Raw genomic sequence first — 26,694 nt, 5'->3', positions numbered from 1 at the left:
AAGCTAAAGTAATGAAGGCTGTCCCCAGGAATTTTTGGATAGTATGAAAGACAAACTTGCACCTCATCACACACCATTGCCTTTCCAGGCCTTTGGTCTAGTAAGCTGAAGAACGGCCCAAACAAACAATGTTCACATACAGAATAAAAGGCATCAGAGCACCAATATTAAACCAAAAGTATATCAGCTTATTTATACATTTTGAATAGATTCTAAGCTTCAATACTGTCTGTAATCAAATTCAGGGCCCAAAGAATAATCAAATTTTTATCTCTTTATCATTAATATTTTCTTCTTAGTTCATGTAAATCTTTCTCAACTTCAGTGGATCATATATAATGGCCCAAATGTAATTTCAAAACACTAAATTTTTTCTGCTTAGTTTCTGAGTTAGAGTTATTATCCAAAGATGTAAATATATTCCTGATATCCTCCTCCAAATTTAGAGTAAAAATTTTGCTTAGGGCAAAAGAGGAAGAAAAAGGTCATTCAATACACAAAGCAATCTTTAAAAATTACACAGATTATCTAGCAGCTTTAGCATAAAAATATTATTATTATCGCTTACATTTTATCTTGTAAAGCATTATATAAAACACATTAGAGTTAGCAAGGGTTAGATCCATTTCACAGCAGAGATCCCTTACAAAAAATCTTCACAGCACAGCTCTGACACACAACTAAATCCAGAGGAAAAAATACAGAGTATTTTGTAACTTAGTAGGTAAGAACAACAACTGACTCACGCATAAAACACTAGTTTCTACTGCATTCAAGTGAATGTGGTTGTACTTGTGTCAGAATCTTGCATTTTTAATAAGGTTATACTGAACCACTGACAGGTAATAATCTCATCAGGCCTTCAATTACTTTGGCATGGTGCCCACATGACCTGAACATACATTTCTTCTTACACTACAGCTGTGCTATATTCTGACAGCAGAGTACACTAAGGGAGCAGTACCAAGTAACCTCCAAGACCTTAGAACCATAGAATCATTAATGGTGGAAAAGGCCTCTAAGACTGAGTCCAGCTACCAACCTGGCACCTCCATGCTCATCACTAAATCACATTTTCAAGTGCCACATGGCCTTCTGAACACTTCCAGGGATGGCGATTTCATGACATCCCTGGGCAGCCTATTCCAATGCCTGACGTTTTAGTGGAGAAATTTTTCCTATTATCCAATATAAACCTTCCCTGGCACAATTTGAGGCCACTTCTTCTCATCCTGTCACTTGCTACCTGGCAAAAGAGACCAACTACACCCTCGTTTCAGGTGGTTGTAGGGAGTGCTAAGGTCCCCCCCTGAGCCTCCTTTTTCTCCATATAAACCCTGTTCTTTCCACCTTATCCTCCTGCATTACCTTGTTCAGGACACCTATCTGCACCATCTGGTCTGAGTCTTGCCACAGCTACCTGTATCTTACTGTATTTAACAGAAATTGAAAAACTGCACTGAAAAATATTGAGAGTTGGAGGATCCAGAATGCGGTCCTGAAGCGCTAAAATGACTGCTGTCCCACTTTTCCAGAAAAAGGCAGTGGCTTTTATTCTTCTCTTTCACTAAATGTGGGAATGGAAAAAACTCCCTTGAAGAATGCTAGGTAAATAACAGTCATTTATGGTCTTGCCATGCTCCAGTGCAAGCCTTACGCAGGTAACCTGTCAGCAAACTGATCCCCATGGCGAGGCTGCCTCTGCACATCTTTGAAGGTTGCCACTGACACAGAACTCTGTACTGAGCAATAACAACAACTGCCCATTTGGAATTGCAAATATTTTCTGCAGTATTTTCAACAACAAAACAGAGCAACCTGAGGACTGTTAAGAACAACATTCTAGGGACAAGACAACAGCACTTTGCAACAAAATCCTGACTTTTAACTTTTTGGTGAAGATTTTAAGGTGCCTTTGATCCAGGTACTTTGGTTTTTCCTTATAACATAAAGAGGACAATCCATCATCATTCTTGGATTCAAGCAATGTAGGAATGAGAGGGGAAGAAAGGAAAGATAAGAATTACAGATGAAGAAAAATTTACTGTACTGAAGATATTATATAGCTTTAATGACAAGCTATGCTCACATTTTGACATACCCAGTTCATAATTTTTTTTCTCCAAATAAAATTAAAAACTCATTTGAAGATGGTAAAAGCCTGGATGGTAAGGTTACACCGACATTATTTCCAAAAACTGTTACCTCTTGTATCCCAAAACTTGCAGAAACAATTAGCCGTTCCCCAAAATTAATCTTCAATTCAAACTGAACACCCAAATTTACTGCCATAAACCAGCCAGCAAACCAATAATATTTTTTCTAGTATTTCTGATGATGCTTGATGAGTCACACTACTCACGGCCCTGGCAAAAGGAACGACATGAATAATTAAGTTGCAGCTGAATTGTATGCATTTGGCAGCAAAAGCCCCTCAAAACTCCAGGCTGTTGCTGAGTGCTAAAGCCAACACAAGAGTTCAACTTTACCTTTAAAAGTCTATCAGTTTAAGGTGTGAACACTGCTATTCCATGTGACCACTATCCTATGGTACCAGAGGCTCCCAGGGCATAGCAGAAATGTTTTAAGAACTCAAAAGATTTGCTACCTTTTGCTATGTAAGCCAGGCCTTAGAGTACAGCCTGTTTTTTCTGAGGGAAAGTAAGAGCATCATAGCCTCTTTCTTCCTTTACCACCCCAACTTTTACTGAAGAACACAACAGAAAAGGTCAGGAGGAACATTTGTACAGACTACACAGCTATTTCTGCCCTACACAGACAGGAGAATTAGGGTCACAGAAAGGCTGGGATCTCTAATGACATCTATTTTCAGTTAAGATTCTCTAGCCTTACAGATTCTTTAGGAAAAATATTTGCAGATGGCCCATCAATCTGTGCTGTGCTCCCCTCCCCCTCCCTCACAAACACCCTGGTACAGCATCTGCTGTACCATTGTTTAACAGCACTGCAGCTTTGCACAAAGACTGGGTCTCAAAACCTGGAGATTTGTGTGCAGGCTCAGGCAGAACTGTCCTGCACATATCAACTTGACATTGGTCCCAAGGTGACTAACATCCATACTCTCTGCATGCAGGTCTCTCCATAAACAGCCAAATATAGTCTCTGAAAGATTAGGGCTGCAAAACAATGTCATTCAGTTCAGCGGGATTTCATTGTTTTGAGCAATGGTATAAAGAATCTTATATGCCAGCATACAAAAATTCATGACAATGCTTTACGTACAGATAGGTTTTACACACACTGCAAACAATACTTTTCAAGTCTGCATATACCTAGAATATATCTAGAAAATTACTTTTACTACACTCTCACATTTGTTATGAACAGACTCACTTAGAACTTACAGTAAGCATTTTAAAGACACAAGAGGTTTGCAATTTAACGTGCAGCATAAACGTTAGATATGTCACATAACACTGCTTCAAAAGCCTGTATATTCTCACAAGAACTCCCCTTCTAAGAGAAAGAAATTATTTTCCCTCCCTTCTCAAAATAACTAATCAGCTGGAGAGAACCACAGACTGACTGGGAGTGCAAGACTAAGTCTTACCACCAGCTCTGCATCCATGGAAGTGACAGCACTATAATGGATCAATCCTACCATCAGCTCCATGCATACTTGCCTAATTCCAAGAATAACCTCCTTTCAAATGCCACATGCCTGTTGGAATACTGAAAATGCATTTATTTTTTCAAATACATCATGAACAACTTAGACACTGCCTTCAAGAGACAGCAAAGAAATTTCAAATTTATTTATCCCATGTTATTTTCTTAACCAAATGAGGAGCTCTACCCTAGTTATTCTAGGCATGTTAGGACATGACTTCATCATAAAGCAATCAACAAGATTGACTTCTGCATCCATGTGACCACGTAAAGTCAATAACAGTTCATGCAAAGCCTGTATGTTGCTGGATCCTAGATTAGGACCCTCTTCAAATACTCCTCTTTCATCATCATGCCTATGAAACAGAAGTCTTTCTTCTCATTATACTGCTAGGATAGGCTCAATTACTGCTCAGTAAAGGGACACTCCAACACAATAAACAACACAGTTACAACCTAGAAGCTCTCCTATACAATATTATTAGGCTACTCCAGCCCATAAAAAGTTCCTCAAGACAAGACACACAGTTTCACTGCACCTAACATTATAACGAAATTCATCAAATACAATGATACATTTATATGGACACATGCACAATGAAGAAAACTTGGTATGTTTTTGGTTTTTTGGACACAAACACAAGAAGTCTCTGAGAAGACCTTCCAGAGAGTTCCAGTAAAAGTGTGTTCTCCTGTCATACAGTAATCTCAACTCTGAGCCCCATGATGGAAGTGAAGCGATACCAAACTGCACAATTGCAGCACTTTCTGCTACACCTGCACTTTCTGCTGCAGCAGCACAGAGAACTACCAAGAGGTACACACAGCTCTTCCACCACTGCTCAGCAAAAACACTGTCATTGCAAAGAGATAAACAATGATTATTCTGTAGGTACAGCATTTCTCATAATGCAGTTTTCTGGTGCATTAGCAGAACTGGCACCTCTGAAGGTTCAGCTTGTCACCTTCAGCTGTCTGAACACTCACAATCCACACAGATAAAGTAATTTGTTTCAGTCAGACTCTGACACATCTGGCTTTAATCTCATTTCCACCCAGTCAGAATGACATGCAGTAAAAGTATCACGTACCCATTTTGTGCAGAACTATTGTGCGTTTCTGAGTCGTCACTGTCGCTGATGACAATGGTGTCCCCATCAGCACTGCTGGTGTGGCCATTCGCCATTCCATTGTGATGGGCTGGAGCTATGACTTCCAAAACTTTACACTGCAACCTGCAATAAAACACAGACATTTATTAATGCAAAAGTACTTGTACTTTCAATACTACAAGGAGCCTAAAATTGTAGCAGATGTTATTTTAATAAAACACATAAAACTAAACGTTGTACTGTCCACTAAGGAAGTAACTAAGAGCCTTGAACTGAAATACTAGGTAAAATATTTATTTCATAAGCACCATCTAATAAATGGACAAATTCATCTGCTTACACAGCCATCAGCTTCACTACTCAGGAAAACAGATCAAGTTACTTGTGGTTGTGAGGTTTTTCTTCAGTTCTCATTTAAGTAAACAAAAAAGTTAGCTTAATGTGTTACTTTAAAACTAGACAACACAATTCCTATGTTATTTTCATAGCAGTCTAAGAAAAGCAAAAGATTTTGAGATCCTGAAGTATTTTTACACTTGTAAGCGATCAACTTCTACTACTGTTGATGACCTAAATACACAAGGCTGAAATGATCATTATGCATCTAATCTTAATAATGGCCCATTTATCTGCTGACACATATTAAGGCTCCATCTGGCATGCACACAATTGACAAAACAAGCCTATTCCTTTGCCATCCTGAATGCTAGTTATAAAAGGGAGAATTAACTACATATCAAAAAGTATAATTAATCAGCACTTCATGCTGGGTAACTGTACTATAAGCTGGTTCTTAACCACTAACTTTCACCCCTTTCTAGAATTCCATGGTTCCTATTATTTAGTTTAACATGCAAAAGCCTTGTTTGATTCATGAAAATTAACTGCTGTAGTCAATGGATGTTGTCACATTCTACCACTAAAAGCTCAAAGCATGGAGGAAAAGAACACATAATAACTTTCTTCTCAGGGCACCAAGCAGTTCCACTTGAAATATGTAAAATGAAGACTATATGAAGTCCTGGACTTGAACTAGTGGTGTCACACTTAGGCTAAAAACAAATAAACCTCACGAAATCTATGACAAATTCTAAATGAACTGAACATTGGCAAAAAGGAAGCAATATCAAAATATTTCCTGAACACGTCTTTCTGTGAGCAGGCAGTGCGCAAAACTTGCACACATGGAAAAGACTGGGGATACACAAAGGGAAAGAAAAGATGGTGATAGCCAGAGAAAACCCCAAAGAATTAAAATAACGTAATAACATTAAAATATGCTAGGTAGTATTGTTGTGACATTATCAAGGATCAGTAATGCAGTTAGACCCTGTAGCTGCTCTCTCCAATAGGAAGGGAGGTCCAGCATGATCCAGCACATTATTAAATAAAACAGGAAAATAATTTAATTTTTAAAAACCAACAAAACTATTTACATCCTTATATACACCTAAAGAAAACAATATGACCAATGTTTACAGTATCCATGGGGACACAAGAGCTGCTTGAACTCAGAGGCAGCCTGAGCCCACTTGGACTTGCTGGCCAAGAGAAAGCGCATACAGGGTCAATACAGGCACACTGCCATTCCAATGCAGCCTATCTCATTTCCAAAGCTGGCTGGTCTGGAAGACATCTTCCCAGACAGTGGAGACCAAGCTTATTATCTGTAAAAAATCTAAACAGACTCTGTATAAAGAGCCGAGAGTGTCCAAGTATAGGGGAGGTAGAACCTGGTGACTGTTCACAAAATCAATCCAAGTCCCACAAGGCTTATTAAGGCCTGGCCCAGCACCAGACTCTGAGTCCACTAAGTAAAGTCTATTATCAGCAACTTGGTTTTCCAATATTTGGAACATCACAGTTACGTCTTCATGCTAAATTATATGGAACCAACTGCATGGTAGAACGCGTATTATTAGGCTGGGTTTTTTAAAATCCAACAAAGATCATATCATTAAAGAAGACTTCTTAGTAGAATTAGTTTTGTTTCAGATTATAAAATACATTTCCTAGCGAGTCCAACTCAAATGAAGACCCACTTTTGATTTCTCACGGAGAACCGGCGGAAGCTCCCGACACGCTGGTACAGTTGCGGCGCTCACCGCTAGAGGGGGCGCACACGGCACAGCCACCGCGCCACCCGGGGGCCCGCTGACAAAGAGGCTTCAGCGCACGCACGGCCGGGCCGTCCTCCTGCACAAAAACACTTCAACATTCGGATCACCCAGGAGCTTTCCAACACTGACTTCACCTGCTCATCCACCGAGCAGCCCCGTCATTTACAGGGCATCACATCTCTTTTTCTAAGAATGGAAATTACATATTCTAAATGCTTGATTCGCATTCCACTCCCACCCCCTTCCCCTTTAATTTTCAGCAGGAAGAATGACTAACAGATTAAGCTATCTCAGAAAGGAAGTGATACTCCATCTTCTATGTCATTCAAATCATTACCAGAAACCTTTGGGGAAGGAATCAAGTGAAACCCACATTACCTAGTGCAATAAAAGCACAATCCTGTGCAATTTAATGCTTACTGATGGACAGGAGATTAAAGACAGTGATGCAACCATTCCTTCTGTCATCAAATAAATAATCTATGAATGATGTTTTTAGCCTGTAGTCAAGTCACGGCTAACAGCACCAATTCCCTGGACTAAGTGGCAAAAACACCGTTTCTAGTGCAAGTGGTCTGCTCTTCTCAAAACCTAGTAATTTCCTGAGTTCACTCCCTACAACTCTTATTTTATAAGGCACATAAAACAAAGCTGAAAGCTGAAGCAAGACATTTAAATGAAGCATACTACTTGAATTACTTCCTAAAAAAAAAAACTTCAAGATCTTTACACAGCTTATGTCAAACCATGCTCACTATTCCCCATAAAATAAGATCTGGGGGCAACTCAATCTAAAAAGACAGCAGCATCAATGTACATAAATATGTACCCTAAATATCCCCATCAGTCAGGAAGCACTTTCTTCAAATTACAATAAAGATTAGAGTCACACTGAGTGAATCCCAAAGGCTTTCAAAATAAATTGAGAATAGAACCATTAGGAACTTGAACACAACTGTCGCAGGAACTCTAGCTCAGACCTTACTTAAAACAATTTTGCTTACCTGTTTCTGCACTACAGGCTGTTATCAACAGTGGAGTCTTCTGGCTCACTGAAAGTATGGCCTCATGCTTACAGATCTATTTTTTGTTAGGCTCAGAAACTAAGATCTTTGAGGTCTCTTATGGTAAGGGCTCCAATAAATGCTTAGCCTTATGGTTTTATCTTTATTCTTTTAAAAAAACCAAAACAACAAAGAACAACACAGGAGTCCAAAGGTTTTCAACACAAAGCCAGAGTTCGGTATCACAAACATAATTTATTTTTAAAATGTATCTTCTCCCTCAAATGAAGTCTGAGAACTTCCATTGATTTCCACGAATGTTGCGCAGGGCTGGTCAGCTGCACAAGCAAAAGAACAGAACTCCAGCAACCCAACGGCTAGAGACTACAGACTGGGGCACAGGACAGTTCCTCAGGAAACTCAGCTCAGTTTCCTTCTGCAGAAACTGTTCTGGGCTGTGCTTAGAAGAGCCTACAACTAAGAGAAAATTGAAGTCTGATTGAACCTTGTCACTCCCAGAACTCTAAGGAAGAGGCAGGTTGAAGGTATGGAAAAGCAAACTGCATTTGCAGCCTAGGCTGCTGCTCCACAAAGATGCAGAGATGACTTAATGGCTCCTGTCAAACGGGGAGATCTGCCTATGCCACTCCTCTTTCCAGCCACATACATGGCGCTCACTTTTTGCAGCTCTGGCAATCACTTTCATTTATTAATTGTCATGAAGCTGGATTCAACTACATAACAAAACAACTAAACAAAAAAAATATACATAAAAAAACAAAACCAAAAATCCCAAACCCAATGTGAAACACTGGGTTCACTTGTGTCATTATCACCTACTTTTAAGCGGCTCACTGAAGGATTGGATGAGAACTAGGGCATATGCAAGACACAAACACTGACCACAAATAAATGCAGAGGAGGATGGAGAGCTGTCCATCTACTCAAGAGGTGGGGTAAGAGAGACTGCCATTGAAGACCAAGGCAAATAATTTTTTGATTACCTCAGCCTTCCACTCATCCATTCTTACCAGTTTTCCAGCACTGTTTATCGGGGGGTTACACCCTCTTGACCTTCCTTTTCTGGTTAATGCACGTGTTAAAGCCCTTCCTGTTATTCTTTGCATCCTTTGCAAGGCTCAATTCCAGCTTTGCCTTGCTCTTCCCAGGTCACCTGTCAGTACTATCTTCATCTGTCTATGTATTTGCTTCTTTCTCTTTAGTCTGAACATCAGGTCCCTACTCATCCAGGCTGCTGTGCTATTTTCCAGCAGATGTCAGGGTGGTTGAAGGCCCCAAGGACAAGAGCCTGTGAGTGCAATGGTTCCTGCAGCCAGCAATACTTCCTCACAAAGGAATAAGGCATTGTCAATAGGCTCCCTTTGATCAGGGTGCCTGTAAGCAGTCCCCAACCACTTGCTTCCTTTTGTTGCCTTGGTATCTGATTTTTACCCACAGGCTTTCAACCTGCTCATGGCTGTTCTTCAGAGACAACTCTTTACACTCAATCCACCTCTTGATGTAGGGGGCAACCCCTCTGCCTCTCTTCCTCCCATTTCTTTTGAACAGCCTGTAGACACTGATGGTCATAGGCCAGTCATGGGATTTGTCCCACCGTGTCTCAGTAACGGCAACAAGGTCATTGCTTTCTAGCAGCAGAGTGGTTTCCAACTACTGTTTGCTGCTGATGCTGCGTGGTTTGATGCAAAGGCACCCTCAGCTGGGCTGTCAGCTGTGTCACCTTCCTAGAGAAGCACACCTCTGAATTCCTTAGAGATATTTCTCTGGTGGTTTCCCTTTTGGTTTATAATACCTTAGGAGACCCTGGCTCATCTCCCTAACACTGCATGTTCCAACATGGCTCACACATTACCGAGTCAGTATAATATAGATGCACTTCAGCTGGGCTACTGACTTCAACCCCAACACTGGCAAGCTGCACTCAGGCTCATCTCTGCCAAGCCTGGTCTTATCCCTTTCCTCCTTCAAACCTAATTTTAAGCCTTCTCAATCATCCCTGCCAACATCATCCCCTGACTTTTAGACAGGCAAACCCCATTTGTATCCAGCAGCCCGGTGCCATAGAAACTGTCCCATGATTGCAAAAGCCAAAACACCACTGATGGCCTTTAAGCCACATGTTGATCAGGTGAGTTCTCCTGTTCCTTTCAGCATTTTCCTCCCTGCTACCAAAGGTTTGAAGAAAACACCACCTGTGCTCCTGTTCCTTCAATCTGTTGCCCTAGTGCCTTGAAGTTCTTTTTGACTGCCGTAAGACTTCTCTCATCAATCTTGTCACTGCCAACCTGCACAACAACTAGAAGGGGGTAATAATCAGAGGGCTCAATTAGTCCTGGGAGTCTCCTGATAACATCCCTTACCCAAGTCCCAAGGAGGCAGCAGACTTGCCTGTGGAATGGATCCAGCTGGCATATGGGGCTCTCAGTTTCCCTGCAAAGGGAATCACCTACAATCACCTTTCTTTCTTTCTGAACACCCCAAGTTGTGGCCCATCTGGCTGACTGACTTGTTCTGGGTAAGCTCCAAGAGAGAACTTCATCTTCATCCCTACTATTATCTGCCTGACCCTGATATTGCAGAGCTTCATACATTTTCTGCAAGGGCACTTGGAAAGGAAAGGGAGGCTGGGGAGGAATTGTCCTATCTCCCTGGGCAGGGACCTGTTTCCATTCACCCATACCTTTTAGGTCCCCCCCTTCTGCCTGATGGTGAGAGGGTCAGGGTTTCTCTGATTCTTGCCAACTTCCATCCACTGCATTTCTCTCAGGGACTGAAGGATGTGACTTCACCAGTCTGTTTTCTCTCACACTACCTATACTCCTCAGCCTTTCCCCTTCCGCTTTGGAATGAAATAAACCAGAACTAATTCTTTCATTCATCTCAGCAACTCAAAGACATGTAAGCTATTATGAGTTGCAAAACAGGCCAGGTATCTCCATCTACTGCTGCTGGAGAAGTAGAAGAACACAATTTAAACAAGAGTAGAGAATTTGCACTCTACTATGTAACAGGCCAAAACCATTACAGGATACCAAGTGAAAAACCTTGAGCCTGCAACTATTGGCACTTTCGCTTCCCCGTAAAGTTCTTCCCAAATGCCAAGCAGGCCTTTACATCCAACCAAGGCTGGCATTAGAGAGGTTCTGAGAGGAGAGACCACTTCTCACAGCTCCTCAATTGAGCATTCTGCACACCAGCTTTTGATCTGGCTGGCACTAATTACTCTGACAGAAATAATAGCCTGGTATTCAGCTATGTCCCCATTTCAAGTCAAAAAAACAAGATACCCTGAAGGCTCAGATGGGTTGTAAATGTGTCTCTTTATGCTTTATGATAAGCAGACAAAAACTATCCCTTGGATGGCACATGGCTGTTTCCAATGAGACAGCGGGGGAGCACTGCAACACTTTGAAGCCAACTTTTAAAATAAAACCCACAATGATCAGTGAGTCAGAAGCAAATTCACTTTTTAAGACACATAAATGAAAGCAATGTTTTTCAAATGCCAAAATTAAAAAAGCACACTTTTTCTAACAGTATATAAAGTTAGTTGAATACAGAAACCCCCATAAGAGTAATACAAGAAGCTGTAGTAGCAACTGCTAAAAAGCACCAAAAAGCTATACTACCATTCTGTTTTGTCAGTTTTTAGGAAGTTTTTAAGAAGCAAATATCAAGTAAGTGCAGTCACTCATACCCTCGTCCTAACAGTTCTCATATGCTTGAGAGAAATTAGAGAGGTAAAAGAGGGACAAGATATGAAGGAGTAAGTGACATCTTTCACTAAGCTGATACTGTTTAATGCACGCACAAACAAAAGCACACAACAAGGAGACAGATTTTCTGCACATTATGGCTTCTTAAAGTACAGAAAGAACTGAGGCTTTTGGGTTTTAGCATCTTCATTTGTCTGTCAAGTTATAATTAAGATTGTATGTTTCAAAGAAACTAGTAAGAAACATGGTTTTGCTTAGGACAGGAGCAAGTACAGACTGCTGTATCAGCTGTCTCCTGCAGAATTAGGACACTACTACACTGGTATATGTATCATTTTGACTGCCAGCCTTTGATTCATAACATTGTACTGATTAAAAACAAGTAAGCAATAAAACAAACCAAAACCTTTACCTTTGAATTTATAGTTATAAAATAGAGAGAGTGAGAATGAGAGCTAAAGAGACTGCAGTCCCAATTGTTGCAACACCTGTTTTAACAACCCATAAGAAAGGAGTTGCAGGTTCTTTCCCATATATTATCATCTCATAGCTTCCACTAGTCAAATACAAATATATTTATTAGTCAACAAATTAACTTTTACACCACAAAGGATTTAAGGGCAGTGGAAAGTAAATTCCTTAAATGTGATTTTTCCAGGCCAGAAGTTGATTGATCCTTAAACAGCTATGCTAAAAAAATGCATACTGTATTTGCTTTATGAATAGGTAAGCTGCTCTCCAGTACTATCAGAGATGCTGTTTCACAGACACCATGCTAGTTTTGATACTTTCTGGAATTCAAATTCACCCTTCAAAATAAAGTAGTAAACTTCCTCTGTGTACAGGAACTCATGTTTAACCATTACCACTAAAAAGCCACACAATTAGTAATTATAATTTAAGTAATTTAAATTCTCTGTAACTCATTAGTCTAAACATACAAGACACTTTGTCACTCACTATCTCGTGGTCTTATTATATGTTCAGAAGACAACTACAAATATACATATATATAAATATAGACAGATATAAGCAACTTGCCAGGTTGAATAAAAAAGTCGGAAAATTATCTATAACTTTATCTCTTGCAAGGATTACCTTCCACCATCCTAACTCCTTATCACCTACAGTCTTGACCAGCAACATGCTTCCTGTGCCCCAGTTAAGACTTACAGAGATGAAAACAGTATGCAAATCTTTTAATTACCCTAATGCAATGGGTAATCCAGTCCTAAATGAATGCTCCTAAAGCACTGGGACACCAGTGAAACAATTGATGAGTGAAAAGAAGTTTGATCTCTGATTATCTGTTTCCTGCAGCCTGAAAATTGTCAGCATCAGATCATTCAAAGCAGAGAAAGGATCTTAACCTATTCAAATGTACGATCAGATGCAGCAATCTTCCTAACAGAACATCATCTACTTCTGTAAGTAGGCTCATTTTTAAAAGTATGCTGGTGTTGCTTGCTCACAGACATTAGGCAAGTATTCTTTTGCAGTGGTGTCATCTAGTGGTCAAATTCAATGAAAAAAAGATATTCCTTTCTGGATGATTTTCTTCCTTCTTTCACACTGACCTTTATGCCATCTATTTCAGTCTGTAAGTGGCCGACTTTTTACTTCAGTGCCATACTAACTGATGGACAAGAACTGGTTGTGCTCCAACCTCCACATGGGGAAGGGAAAACATCACCACATAAGCTATTTTTAAGAGTGGAGGTAGAGTTGTCAGATCTCCTTACTGCTCAAGTCAGACAAAAAGCTTATAGTTTAATTAACTAATTATCAAACTGCTCACTTATATATCCTGATAAAGGAGGACATTACTTCTTGTGATAGCACCCAGACTCAGAATACTGATGATAAATCACAATAGGTTGTTTACATGGGCTGTAAATGTACTTTTTCCTCCAATAAATTAAAATAGCTGTAAAATCCAAAAAGCATGCTGCTGACTTCAAGCAGAAAAGAACAGGTCTTACAGCTGAGCAAGTTTTTTTTTTAGTATGTCTGAGGCATTAGCTGAGGTTATTATTTTCAGGTAGGCCTTCCATACCACATAGTTTCACCTTTCAGTTAACTGTCTTCAGATGTCAAAATGTTGAAAATCAATTTCACAAGTTTCAAGTATCAATAATAAAACACAGTACTAAGACAGCAACAAATGGACAGGTTACTGCAAGAGATGCTATTCCTTGTGGAAAATCAAAAGACCAACAATTGCATGATGGGTCTTGAACTTCCAGTTCTGAATGTCAAATATAGGAAGCAATTCCAGTAATGCAATCAACATATTTCCTCTCCTTCAATAAAGTGTGAGCTAAAACATTACCTGCTTGTTTTACATCTTAATTAACCATGGCTAACATGAAATATTGCTCTAATCCTCCCCCCAACAAAATCTCAAATAATTTCCATGCCTTTTTCAATAAACTGCTTTCCATAAACTGCAATGTGACATTTTAATAAACAATATTTACAATGCCAACGGGTTTCAATTCTTTAGCAATTCAAACTTAATTTTAGATTAAGTTTTCTCTTTTTATTCTATAATGTCTCTGACAAATATTTCAAATAGCAATTTTGTCTTTTGTGAAGGCAGTATTAGGAGAACATTGTTACACAATTCTTACATTTCTTTAACTGGAAGTCTGAGCACCTTGTGTTTGAAAGCATAGCACAGCTGCCACTTTGGAGAAAAGTAAGCCCCAGTTTGGCCAGAAAAGTCAGACACAAGCCAAGAAACATGGCCATTTTTAATCAATACATCACTTGAAAGGGTAAAAGAGCAAGCAGAATTATCTCCTTGTTGCTTCTAACAGATAACCATAATTTTTAGAGACCACTCGAACAAGGCATATGGGGGTGGGGGATGGGGTGGGGGTCTTTCTCTGCAATTTTTTTCTGGTTGATAACGGTTGTTGGAGACACCAGACATACCAAAACAAGAGGACAGTATATCCCAAACTCTCCTGAGTTCCTCTTACCAGACCTCAGTAACAAGGCAGAATTAGCCAAATTCAAAACTGAGCAGCATAGCAAAAGGCTAGAAACCAGAAGAGACATAAGACCAGAAAAAGTAATGGAGCATTAGACACTGCAAAAACCAGAACACACAGGTTTCATACAATCAAAAAACCCATTCGTCTTCCTAGACTCCGAACAAAGCACTTGTCCTCTCTTTGCAGATCAGCTGTCATCCCTTGCAGTATTATAGACAACTTCATATGCTCAAGGATAAAAACATTATATTAAGTCAAAATGCTAAGCCTTCTAGTGTTTGGGCTCCCTAATGCTTATTTTGTTCAAAATCTAGAAAGCTGCAATCTATCTTACGAAAATATTACACATGCAAAGTCAGAAGTTATAAAATAAAATATCAATATTTAAATTGTTTGAGCAAGCCTTGGTTACACATGCATTATGTAGTAGGCTTGGAATTAAATAATGCATAGAGCTCAGAAAACCAAAAAATCCTGCTGACATTACACATGCAAAAAACTGTAAAAGCAGTGGAAGAATTTACAACACCACAAAACAACTGGGTTTTCATGATCTGCCAAATTCTGTCGCTCTCATAGGATGCTATTACAATATAGATGGACAGTGATAATTTTTTCTAGAAAAGATCCCAAAAACATAGCTGCAAATGACAAATACGTGCAAACAGCTCTGCTGGAAAGCCGTATAATGTACAAGTAACGTGAGTTGGAACACTTAATCCCCAATGCAGTACTTCAAAATGCAGGTCAAAGTCAACTGTTAATTGGCACACAAATAACTACGCCTCACCTCCTCCCACTTTGTATTCTTTAATTATGTACCTCTGAGCATGAAAGTCCCTCTGCATTACCATGCTATTTGCAGCGTTTCCTGGATTTAGTATTAAAGGTCGGAACTAGTTCCCTGATATACCTTTATCTACAATATCAGTGGCATACAATCAGCTAAGGAAAGTTGCTTATTCTTCATTTTACACCAATTTATACTTATGTAGTTTAAAGCATACAATCTCTAGCAGGCTAATTTCTGATGGAAATAAATTTTATTTGAAACTTTAAATCCTTTGAATGGTATCCATCTCAGAGGCTCAAGAAATTTAGCTTATATCCTATACACGTACTGATCAGTGAAAGTAGAACATGCACATCTAACAATTTTGTGTTTATCTCAACCCAAGTTCAAGTAACCAAGAAGGCTGAATTAAAGGCTGGTAAAAAAACTGTAGCACTCCCTTAAGATGATATCACAGCTTTACCTTTGGAAACATCTTTGGAAAGCTACAAAGCACACATGCAAATATTTTAGAAAAGTAATAGATTTATTCTTGAGGGGAAAAAACTTTTAGAAGAACAACAATTTTTTTGCTATTATTTTGGAAACTAACTGCTTTCTACATCTGAAGATACTAAGGCATTTCATTGAGCAAAAGAAAAAACACCTGCACAATACTGACAGTTCATAATATTCAGGTTTCTAAATAAACAAATGAAACAAACAAACATCTTATTCTCTAAGTAAAATAACTGCAATACCAGGGGTAACATGAGTCTAAACGTTTGACAAGTATAAAGATGAGAAAGAGAGAAAGAAACTTTAAATATAGGTTTTCCATACAGAAGGCAGTAACTCTACAGAAGTTGTTCTCATCCTGGCTTTGCAGACTGGCACTTTACTGGTTGAAAAGAATAGAGCAGTGAAGAGAAGGAAAGCTTTTCTATTAAGCACTGACCTTATGTACATAACCATACCAATTTCCTTACAAATTATCTCTTGCAGTGCATTGAGATTTTTCTTCCTGGTATAGTACAAATTTTGCCATAAATAATATCTGGATCAGCCACTACAAAAACTGACACAGAATAACTTCTCCAATGACCATTTTGAACCAGCGCACTCCTATCACCCAAACGCCCGTCTGTGCACTAAGAATCAGGCTACCCACAGGAGTCCCTTCTACTCTGAAGTATAAGCTGTCACCTACCTCCTGAAAAAAAGCAAAATAAAATGACCCTACAAACAACAAAAACCCCAGCAGCAACAGCTGATGGGTTTAGCTGCAGGTACATCCAAGCTAAGCATGTTTTTTCACATCTTAAGCCTCAATTAGGTAAAACTGTAAACTCATTTAGAAAAATTTTAACCTTTTCTAGACCTCTCCTAGAAGCTGCTTTAAAGAAAGACTCAAGCTTATTTATACTATAGAGCATATGTACCAATGATAGGAGAAAGAATGCATCTGAAGCTTAAAATTTTTTGAAGGTTTTAATCAGTCTAAGACAACAATAAAAACATTTGCAGTAAATATATCAGTATAACAATAACTCGCTCACTAACACTCTGAGTGGGAAGAAACCCCCATCAACCTACATTTCAGGTAATCAACTATTATAAACATTATACAATTAATTCCCAACTTCACTGATAATGCAATCACAATTTTTGCACTACCTAAGAAGTAAAATTCCAACATTTATCAATTATTTTAAGCTTTCAGTAGTTTGGTCATTAATTCTGAATAATTCATCAAAACTGTTGTGTGTTTTTCAAATTTGTATCTTCCCCTAATTTCTCATTAAATCTTATTCTACAAACAACCCACCTTTCACAAAAACCAACATTCCTTTGCAAATCCACCACACAGACCAAAAAACATGCAGTGTCAAGACCTGAGAACACTGTCATATCTCCAGAGCCTCTTGAAAGCTAAGGGAAGGTATCAAGCACAGCAACACAATCCTGCTCTTAATTAAAGTAGGGAAGCGCAGTAATAGTATCACCAGCTGAAGCATCACACCTCACTTGGATGTATTTGTCTGATGAAGTTTATTACCCTGGAGTTTGGGTTCAAAAATGGACACACAAACAAAAATTAGTATTTTTAAATATACTTACCTTGCACCATTATTTCTAAGTACTTCCACTGTTTCATCAACAAAATACCGATCCTTGACATAAGCAAAGATTTCATCACAGATCTCATGCAGGCGGGTGCGATGGGTAAGGGTGGCCAAGTAGAGAACTGGAATGATGAGTGCTTCTGGAAAACTTTGAAGATTATGCCTGGCTTTCTTCTCTGATTCCAGAGCTTCCTGATATGTGAGTCCTGGTTTACCTGTGACAGCACAGCTCCACACAAGGCTGTTGCACAGAATGGTGCGTTCAAAAAAATCACTGGAAAGGAAGAAAGGTCGGAGGGGGAAGAAAGAAAGAAAACAGATCAGTTCTGACTAACATTTTAAACTTGCTCACAGTTAATACAGCAGCAAATTGCAAATATCTTTTACAAGCGTGAAATGCAAAAACAGCTCTACTCCTCTACAGTTTGTAGATATCAAGGGGTATTTGAAATTTTTCAGCCATGGTAAATTGCTATTGTACAACTAAAGTCTCCTCTCATTATAGACTACAGTAGGAGAATCAAGACCTAGAAATGCTGCAAACAAATATTCATGTATAAAAAGCCTTTTGCATAATAATAATCACACTGAGTTTAATAGGTGTCGTATCGTACTCGCATCTCCCCCATTTCCACAAATATTTGTAAGATGAGCACCTAAAACTGTACAAACACGAAATAACTTTAAGATTACAGAAACATGTTGCAACTTGAATAAGTTCCAGATTTTGAGTGCTTTAACTCACAAACTAAAAGATGGGAGAGGTAAAAAATTAATGTCAAGTAGTTCTCTAAATAGTTTTTATTCCTTCACTGTTTGCATAGCTCTTACAAAAAAGCACTGAAATATTTTTTCCTACAGATTCTTTTCCTCCCTTGTTCCGTTAGTAAATATTGATTCTCCTCCTTCCACACATTTCCAATTAAGGCTAAAATTGCATTATTGTTACTGCTTGCTTACTAGCTATTATATTGGAATCATGAATGAAGAGCTTTCATTAGTCAAAATCTGTCCATTTTTGACAGGAGTCAGAAGAACAGCAACTTATTAAAACATTTTCAAAATGAAGTAGATGATGCATCTATTCACAAAGCCATGTTAAAACATATCATGTACTATGGATCAGTGATCAGACAGCAAAGCAATCTTTCAATATGCCCCAGTTCAGACAATGCTTTTACTTGCCTTTACAAATATTAATGGATTAGTATTGATGATACTGAATACACATAACAAACCAAGGTTTGTTTTGTCTTCATCAGTCCAACATAGTTATTTCAAAGCACACAGTACTTTCAGTCAATTGCATGCTACATGAGATACCTATACAGAAGTTTCATTTCATTCCTTTCACAAAAAACCCAAAACTAAACCAGAGCGTTCCCATTTTTAAAAGGATAGACGTGTTCAAATAATTTCTAGTAATGAGGTTAAGAGAATTGGACAGTTCACAATGAGTTTTTTCCTGCAGTCTCCCTGCAAACCCAAGCTGACAAATGTTCATCGGTGACACTGATGCAGATGACAGTGTTCACTGCAGATGGACAGATGAACCATAACATTTTGTAAATGAAAATGGAAATTTCAGATTGAGGACAATGAAGGGTCTTGGCTCAGATAATCCTTTCTGTATGAGCACAGGATTCCTCTGAGTGAGATATGCTTTAGGAAGAACCATCAGCTGCAAGAAAGGGAAAAAAAGGACAGAAGAGGAAGGGATAGATAAATTATCTGAATAATATTTAATAGCTACAGAATTTCAGATTTTTATATCATCTGCTATCCTGCTATCTACTTAGTATATTTGACAGTATATGGATAATGTGGGCCTGCTTACTCTAAAGACAAGAAGGATAAGAACAAAGGAGAGAGAATTAGATAAACTATTCTTCAAGATATGAAGAACAGATGGCTGTCATTCATTCTTTGTGCATCTTTATTGTGTATTATACTTATTTAAACATATTAAAGAACAGGTTAGACAAAAATCTGTTTCGTGAGTTTGGATTGGGTTTTTTTGTGAGGTGATAGAATAGACAAAATGTGATCTCTTCAGGTCTTGTCTTGCCCTACATTTCAATATTTCTGTATTAGAATAAAGTAATTTTTATGGATGGGTATTCAATGGATAAAGTAGTACTTACTTCAGTCTTCATTCAGCTGTGTTTCTACATCTATTTTTGTGTCTCACTTACCCAAGAGGCTCTTGATAACTATCTTTAGCCAGGAAAAAGAAAAACACTCTAAATAGTTACTAAAAAATGTACCAGAATATAATTTTTTTTTAAATTATGAAAGTAAAGTTAAAAAAAAAGTCAAGGAGGCATCAGAGAGCAAGGGAGAGACAGAGACAGCGTCCCTTTAAGAGCTGCTGTTATTCTTTGTGAGGGGACACCGGGCAGTCATGCTATTTAAAGCAGCAGCATTGAACTTAGAGGAGAAAAAAAAAATTAAAGAACAACGAAAAAATAATTTAAAAATCCCAGTCAACAAACCTCTTTCTAAAAATTCTTTATCCATTATTATTACAAGTACAAAATGCTAAGATTACTTTAACTGAAACATACTTGAAGAAAATATGTTCCATTTACATATGAGCATATTTTGTGTATCTAGTTTCATTCTCCCTCATTTCCTCTTTTGTTTTGTGTGGATTTTTCCCATGTGAGTTTACAGGGAAGAAAAAAATAGTGTGAAAAAAAAGCTACATTCTATTTTGAAAGCATTATTTAGCTATCTTTACCTATAGTGCATCAAAACCATCTGTGGCTTAGTCTGTTAGCAGAGTTTCACTGCAATGTTTTAAGGATCTCACTTTAACTTGGTTTGAGAGAAAAAAAAAATCCCACAGTATACCATTAAATATACTCCTTCTGTCCCTGTCTCTCTCCAGGGCACATCAGTTATCACAAAACACTTGACAAGGAAGGCACAACAGCTACCAAACCACGGAAGGGCAACAGGAGCAGTGATACCCTTTCCCTTTCCTTGAAGGGTAATAATGTCCTTGATCATATACTACATTCAGCTTAACTTCACAACAGCAAGAGCATCTGCTGTTACATCACATCTCAAGCATTACCAACGTCTTTACCTAGGATATTGTGTTTTCTGGGGCTTCCTTGCTGGTTCAGGATCTCTGTGACTCTTGGCAACATGGAGGAAGAAGTTCATACAAAACACATCCACAAAGGTCACTTGCAAGGATGCATCTGTATTCGAGAAGTCCAGTTGCAAATGCAACTGCAGCACCTTGGTGACGTCCACATCAGCTCAACTACTCAAGCAGCATGGACTAAAAACTAATTTGTCTTTGTAGTTGTAATTAACACCAACTTCTCAGCTGGATGCCTCTTTTCATTTAATTAGTTAGTTTTCTATGCAAGGTAAGGCAAACTGTAAAATTATCAGCAAATAATTGAGTACTAGTTTAATGCCACTACTCAGTAGGTATTTGATAGGAGGCAGGTCATTAACAGAAGCAAGAAATAAATTACTTGCAATCTCTGTGCTGACTGCATTTGCAGTGGATATAAAAATCAGCCTAGAAATTATGGCTGGCTTTTTCCTGAACTAGCCAAATATTCCTCTTGATTTTAAGACTGACTATACTTTTAGTGTGCTTCAGGAGCATTCATTGCAAATATTTACTTCCATTCATTTTCTTAGCATATGTTAGAACAAGTAATTTAGTGTGCCACAGGAGGGTAATCAGAGAAGACTAACTGCCATTCTGGATCAGAGTTTTCTTATACTCTTGGTCTCCAGAAGTAGTCAAGAATTTGCATTACAAATAACGCACAAAACAAACAAAAAATCCATCGTAAATACATTTATCCCTTAATATTTGTAGGTAAATTATGCATTAAGGAATTCCTTAAAAGTGATGAGTGACTCTCCAAGAAAACAGGAAAATTCAGCTAACTTAACTAAGGGCACTTAAAAAGCCTTTTGAAAGATCACTATTTGACTGTAACCAAGAACTCTACAGGTCAACCTCTAAAGAAGTTTCACTAAGTTTTGAAGATGAGGAGAAACTGCTCTTCCCCCCCCTCACGTTCTAGAATGAGAAACATTACTACCACTGTGTCTATACTACTCATCATTGTCTTTTTCAAACTATCCTCATATACAAGACTTCCCACACTTTAATAGTAGCTTTCTCTGCACATCTATATCAGCTATTAACTTTCACAGACAAGATGTCAAAGACTGGTGGTAACATCCCACTGGTTCAGTATGTTTTTCATGCATTCCATATATCTCATGCACATCCATACTTGATTTTCCTACTCTGACCCCACAGACTCTCCGTGCTGGTCTGGCCCTCTAACCAGGAATGTAACCAAGCATGGAAAACATCAGCTTTCCCAGTTTCTGTTACCAAGGATAAATATAACTGGACGTGGTTCTCCCTTCTGAAAGGATTACAAAATTATGTGATTGTATTTCGAATTAAAGAGGAAATACATTCTTTATAGGAAAGTCACTTTACAAAATACTAGTCTTGCCAAATTTTTCTCATATTAGTATAAGCATTTCTTATATAGAAAAGAGTAATAGTAATGTATGATTTCTAATCAACTCTACTAAAGCTGACATATGCATGAAAGCAGCTTTTCACCACTAAGTTTATGCTCTGCCAAAAAACCCACCAAACAACCCAACAAAAAACAAACACAAAACCAGCTTGAGTCTTAACTGTTTGTACTAGTTAAAAGCATTCATACAGTTGATGTAGGGGATGAATTCAGATTATCATATATATCTGTACAGCACTCTTCATCTAGTCGGACTCTGTAATTTTTAAATTCTCCCCTCAGATAGTAGATTCAGAGAATTCCAACTTCGAGGATGGCTTTCTTTCATGAAACAGCTAATACAGTTTTTAAGAAGTGGGCCCTCCCTATCCCTATTAATCTAACTGCCCTTGCTTAGGCAAATAAATAGGTAGTATTGTTTTCAGAAGGCATTATCAATCAACAGAGACAAGGATCAGCATCTTTAAAACTGTCTGAAAGATGACCAACCTTATGTTCTCCAGCAGATTATGCCACAACTAACAGCAGCCTAAACTTAGAACACATCTGTGCCAGAACACTTTGCTAGGTAAAGAAAGTTCATTTTTCAATCCAATGCACCAAATTTATCCAACATAACAAAAAGGGCCAGGACACAAAAAAAAAGCCAAAACCAAACCCATTACCAAATACACACACTCCCAAACACAAAAAAAAAGCATAGCTGAGTTTTCTGTAGAGTCTTCCCAAATACCACATTCTAAGGCCTGACCTCCCAGCTAACCACCTACTGACATTTCTAGGGATCGCCTGTGTGAACACATCTAAATTTACTCCTTAATTTGTGAACTTTGGTTAAGTAAGGAATTTGGTCTTTCATACTTATTGACAACACCTCTGCAGTACAAATAAGCCTGTCAGAATACTTCAAATAGTCCCCAGACATTTTGAGGACAGACATTTTAAAAGGATACTTTTCATACTGAAATTTTAGTAAACTACATGTATCTGAAACATATTTCCCTGTGTCAACAAATATATTAGAGTAATCTAATGATGTGATAATAACTGTAACCAGAAAAGCAGCTTATCAGAATAAGCAATTCAATATCAATAAGCAAAGTAATATCAGAAGCTAGGGGAGGGGGACTTATTCCTATAGAAACAGGAGGCTGTCAACTCTCCCTTGTTAGGTTCTTATATGCCCTATAAAGAAAATACTCCTCACAGAACTCCCAACAACATAATCAGCATCCTGAGAGTATATAGTTCAGGGAACAGTAAGGCATTACCCTTCAAAGTTACCTAATCCAGCTTCTTTAAAATTTTATTAAGTGAAGTGTATTTGAACAACAAAAACAAGTCTAAACATGAAAAAGATTTAGCTGTGCTTTTATTTGATAGGTTGTAAACTAAAAGCATTTTAGATGTAACCTGGTTAGTCTTCACAGCTCTAAAAAAAATATAGTTTGGATGTGGGGGCCTTTTGTAGGTGGCAATGTTGCTGGATCAAACCGGTGGTGAGAACGCGTAATTTACCGGCTTTTGAAAAACGTCTTGCTAAATACTTTCTGTCTATTGTTCTTACAAGCGATGAAGTGAGTGGCTGCAAGTTCGGGACTACCCGTGCCATCCGCCTTCACTCGTTAACGGGAATTTCACCTATCCTGTTCAGCTTTGTACACATGTGGAAAAAAAAAAAAGGAAACGAAAAAAAATATATATACATAAAGGATGGGAAGAGCGATAAAAGCCTCACTAGGAAAAAAACTCCTAATGTGACAGGTGCGCTCGCTGGGCGTCAGGCGGGGTTTAACCCCCGGCTGTGCCGCCCGCCTGCCCAGCCGGCACGGGAGGGCTCCGGCGGCGGGACCCCTATCCCGCCGGACAGGTGCAGCGACCCCGCGCCCGCGCCGCGCTCCCCCGCCGGCCATTTCCAACCGGATCAGCCGGCAGCTCTCCACGAAGGCGGGGCGAGCGCGGCCCTGGGCGGCGCGGCGAGGGCCGGCAGCAAGGGGTTAACCGCGGCGGGAGCCGGCCGGGGAGCCCAGCGGGCCTGGCAGCCAGTGCCCCCCGCCCGGCCGTCAGCACAACAATAGGGCACCGGCACACGCCGGGCGGGCGGCCCCGCTGCGCCGGCTGAACGCGGGCCCGGCGCGGCCCCTTCCGCGGGGCGGCCTAGCGCCGTGCGCCGCCGACACGCGGCTGCCGGCGGGGGCGGACGGGAGGGAGAGCCCGAGCCCGGCAGACGCTCGTTGCCGCCCGCCGCCTCCCACACGCGCAACTTTCACTTCCCCGGCGGGGGCAGGGGCGACACCGCGGAAGGAGCGAGAGAAGGAGGAGGGAAGGAGCCGGCTGTCTTCCTTCCCCGAGGGTGAAGGGGGCTGCGGGGTACCCCCGCCGAGGAGGGGCAGGGGAATCCCTGCCCCAGGCGAGAGATCCGCCCTCTCTTCCCCCATCCCCCTCGCGAGGGCACAGGCTCGGCGCCAGCCGCGGTCCCCCACTCACACCCCCCGGCAAGGCTCCCCGCAGCGATCAGGGGAATCCCCTTTCCTCCCTCCCTCCTCGCCCAGGTGTCAGAGTCGTTGGGGGCTTCAGCCGCTCCCTGCCCGCCGCCGCCGGAGCGCGGGGGGGTTGGCGGGGGAGCGCAGGACGGACATAGGGACGCGGACACCGACGCGGGGCTGTTTCTTACTCGTAGTTCCTGAAGATCTCGTTAGTGACCCTGCAGTAGAAAACACGCTCGTCCGGCCGGAGGTCGGCGGGGGGCTTCACCCTCACGAAGGGCTTTCGGTGCAGCAGCGGCATCGCCCCGCTCCCGGCTCTCTTCCTGCCCCAGGATCGGCTTCAGGGGGGACGGGGGAGAATAAAAAACACGGAAGGATTAAGCGAGGCAGAGGCGCCCACCAGCCCGGGGAGGAGGGAGCGGGCCCGGCGTGTCCCTCCTCCCGGGGGAGCCAAGGCAGGAGCGAGCAGGAGCAGCGGTGGCGGCTCGGCGGAGCCTTTTGTGTGCCCGACACGCCGTTGCCTGCCTGGGACTGCGCGCGGACCAACGGCGGCACCTTCCTCCGCCTCCGCCCGCCTCACAATGGGGCCATGACGCCGAGCGGCGGGCGGAGGCGGCAACCCCCGCGCCAGCCGCGCAACGTGCTCGGCTCGGGGATACCCCGGCCGCGCTTTGTCTCCTGCGGCGCCCCTGCCTTGGGGTCACCCCCTTTCCCCCGCCTCTGACCCACACACGCCGGGCCGGACACCAACTTCCACTCCCCCGCCGCCTCCGCCTCCTCCTCCTCCTCTCCGCAAAGCAAACACCCAGGAGGGGCAGCGCCGACCACTTATCTCCTTCCTTCCCTTCCTGCCGGGTCGCTGCCTAACTGGGGTTCTTGCCCTTCCCGCCCCGCGCCTCACCCCGGCCCGGCGGCTGCCGGGTTCCGCCGCCGCGGGACAGCGCGGCCGCGGCGCGGGGGTAGCCCGGCCTCCGGCCTGTCCAGCGGGGGCTGCGGGGCTCCCTCCCCTCCTGCCCACCTGGTGCGGCCGCAGGCTCTGCTCACTGTTCGGTCGGTGCGGAGCGCGGTCCCCCTCGCCGCGTTTCTTCCCTTTCCTCAGCCCCCCCCCCAACCCCCCTCTGCCGGCTCCTGGGAAGTTTTTGATCTACTTCTTCAAGCCCTCAATCAGGAAGAGCTGCGGGGAGGAGCCTTCCCCTACTCTCCCCTACATCTTTATTGGCCGCTCGGTGCCTTCCAGCGTGTGTCACACAGGAAGACAGCGAGCTACATTATTAATTAATGGCTGAGAGGGCGCATCCTCCATTTTTGAATTATCAGCCGGAGACCTCCGGTGCGGGGGGTGCGCCCAGCCCGGCTGCCGGCGGGGGAAGGCGGCTCTCCCGGCGCGGCGCTGCGGCCGGGCCGGGCAGGGCTGCGGACGCCTTAAGCGCGGCGACCCCGGCACGGCGGTCACGGCTCGGCGGGGCGGCCGAGCCTGCGGCGTGCGGTGCTGCCCGCCCGCGCCTCCGCCCGCGGCGGCAGCAGCAGCCGGTGCCGAGGGGCCGCCGAGCAGCTGTGAGACCGCCGGCCCCGGAGGGACCCACCGCTCGGCCCCGGAGCCACCCCCTGTCTGCCCTTCGTACCTGCCCTGCGAGCGGGTGCCCCGGCGCGTCTCCTGCGGGGCTGATTCCCAGCGGATTTCGGCGTTTGACAGTGCAGGGCCGGGCACGTTGCTCTCTCAGTTACAGCCCCCGAGCCGTAGTGCTATCGGCGCGGGCGGGGGCGTACGGGTGTATTTTGCAGAAAGTGCGATTGTATATAATTAAGATGAGCGTGAGGATTGTACGTGGGCCCCCTTACATTGCTTTTCCTTCCAGTTCATCGAAAATATCATTAAATGGTTTAATTAATGTATTCATTTTTCATTACCTTTTTTTTTAACACTAATGCATTTACAGTGTCATTGGTAATTAAAACTGGAGAATTAAATTAATTGCGTTCCTAAGAGTGCTAGCCAGGTTGGAAGACAAAAACCACAGAGAGTCCACATCCATTGTAATCCATCAGAACTAAGTGCAATGTTTATATAAAAAAATCTACAGAGTAACTGTAGAAAGTCCTTAGAACTATTGAGGTGATTAATATCTGAAGGCTGATACCTAAATAATTCAACAACTGAAAATGC

General features: G+C 41.5%; 1 protein-coding gene across 2 annotated transcripts in view; it reads right to left on the bottom strand.

Moving 5' to 3' along the window:
• BAZ1A (bromodomain adjacent to zinc finger domain 1A) overlaps positions 1-26,191 on the bottom strand; it is a 65,592-nt gene extending 39,401 nt beyond the window's left edge. Inside the window, exons 1-4 of one of the 2 annotated variants that reach the window (XM_084208549.1) lie at positions 26,153-26,191; positions 24,719-24,868; positions 17,499-17,777; positions 4,722-4,865 (exon numbers count right to left, since the gene is read on the bottom strand). In XM_084208549.1, the coding sequence (XP_084064675.1) occupies positions 4,722-4,865; positions 17,499-17,777; positions 24,719-24,831 (536 nt within the window). In that variant the 5' untranslated portion in view covers positions 24,832-24,868; positions 26,153-26,191. Of the gene's footprint in view, positions 1-4,721; positions 4,866-17,498; positions 17,778-24,718; positions 24,869-25,548; positions 25,599-26,152 lie in introns of those variants that run through there. The other variant, XM_084208550.1, reaches the window with a different exon arrangement.
• Positions 26,192-26,694: the final 503 nt, after the last annotated feature.

The sequence above is a fragment of the Fringilla coelebs genome (genome assembly GCF_963513975.1).
Source record: "Fringilla coelebs genome assembly, chromosome: 6".
NCBI classification, from domain to species: domain Eukaryota; kingdom Metazoa; phylum Chordata; class Aves; order Passeriformes; family Fringillidae; genus Fringilla; species Fringilla coelebs.
The sequence above is the reverse complement of the archived record's forward strand: the minus strand, read 5'-3'. Positions and strand labels throughout refer to the sequence as shown.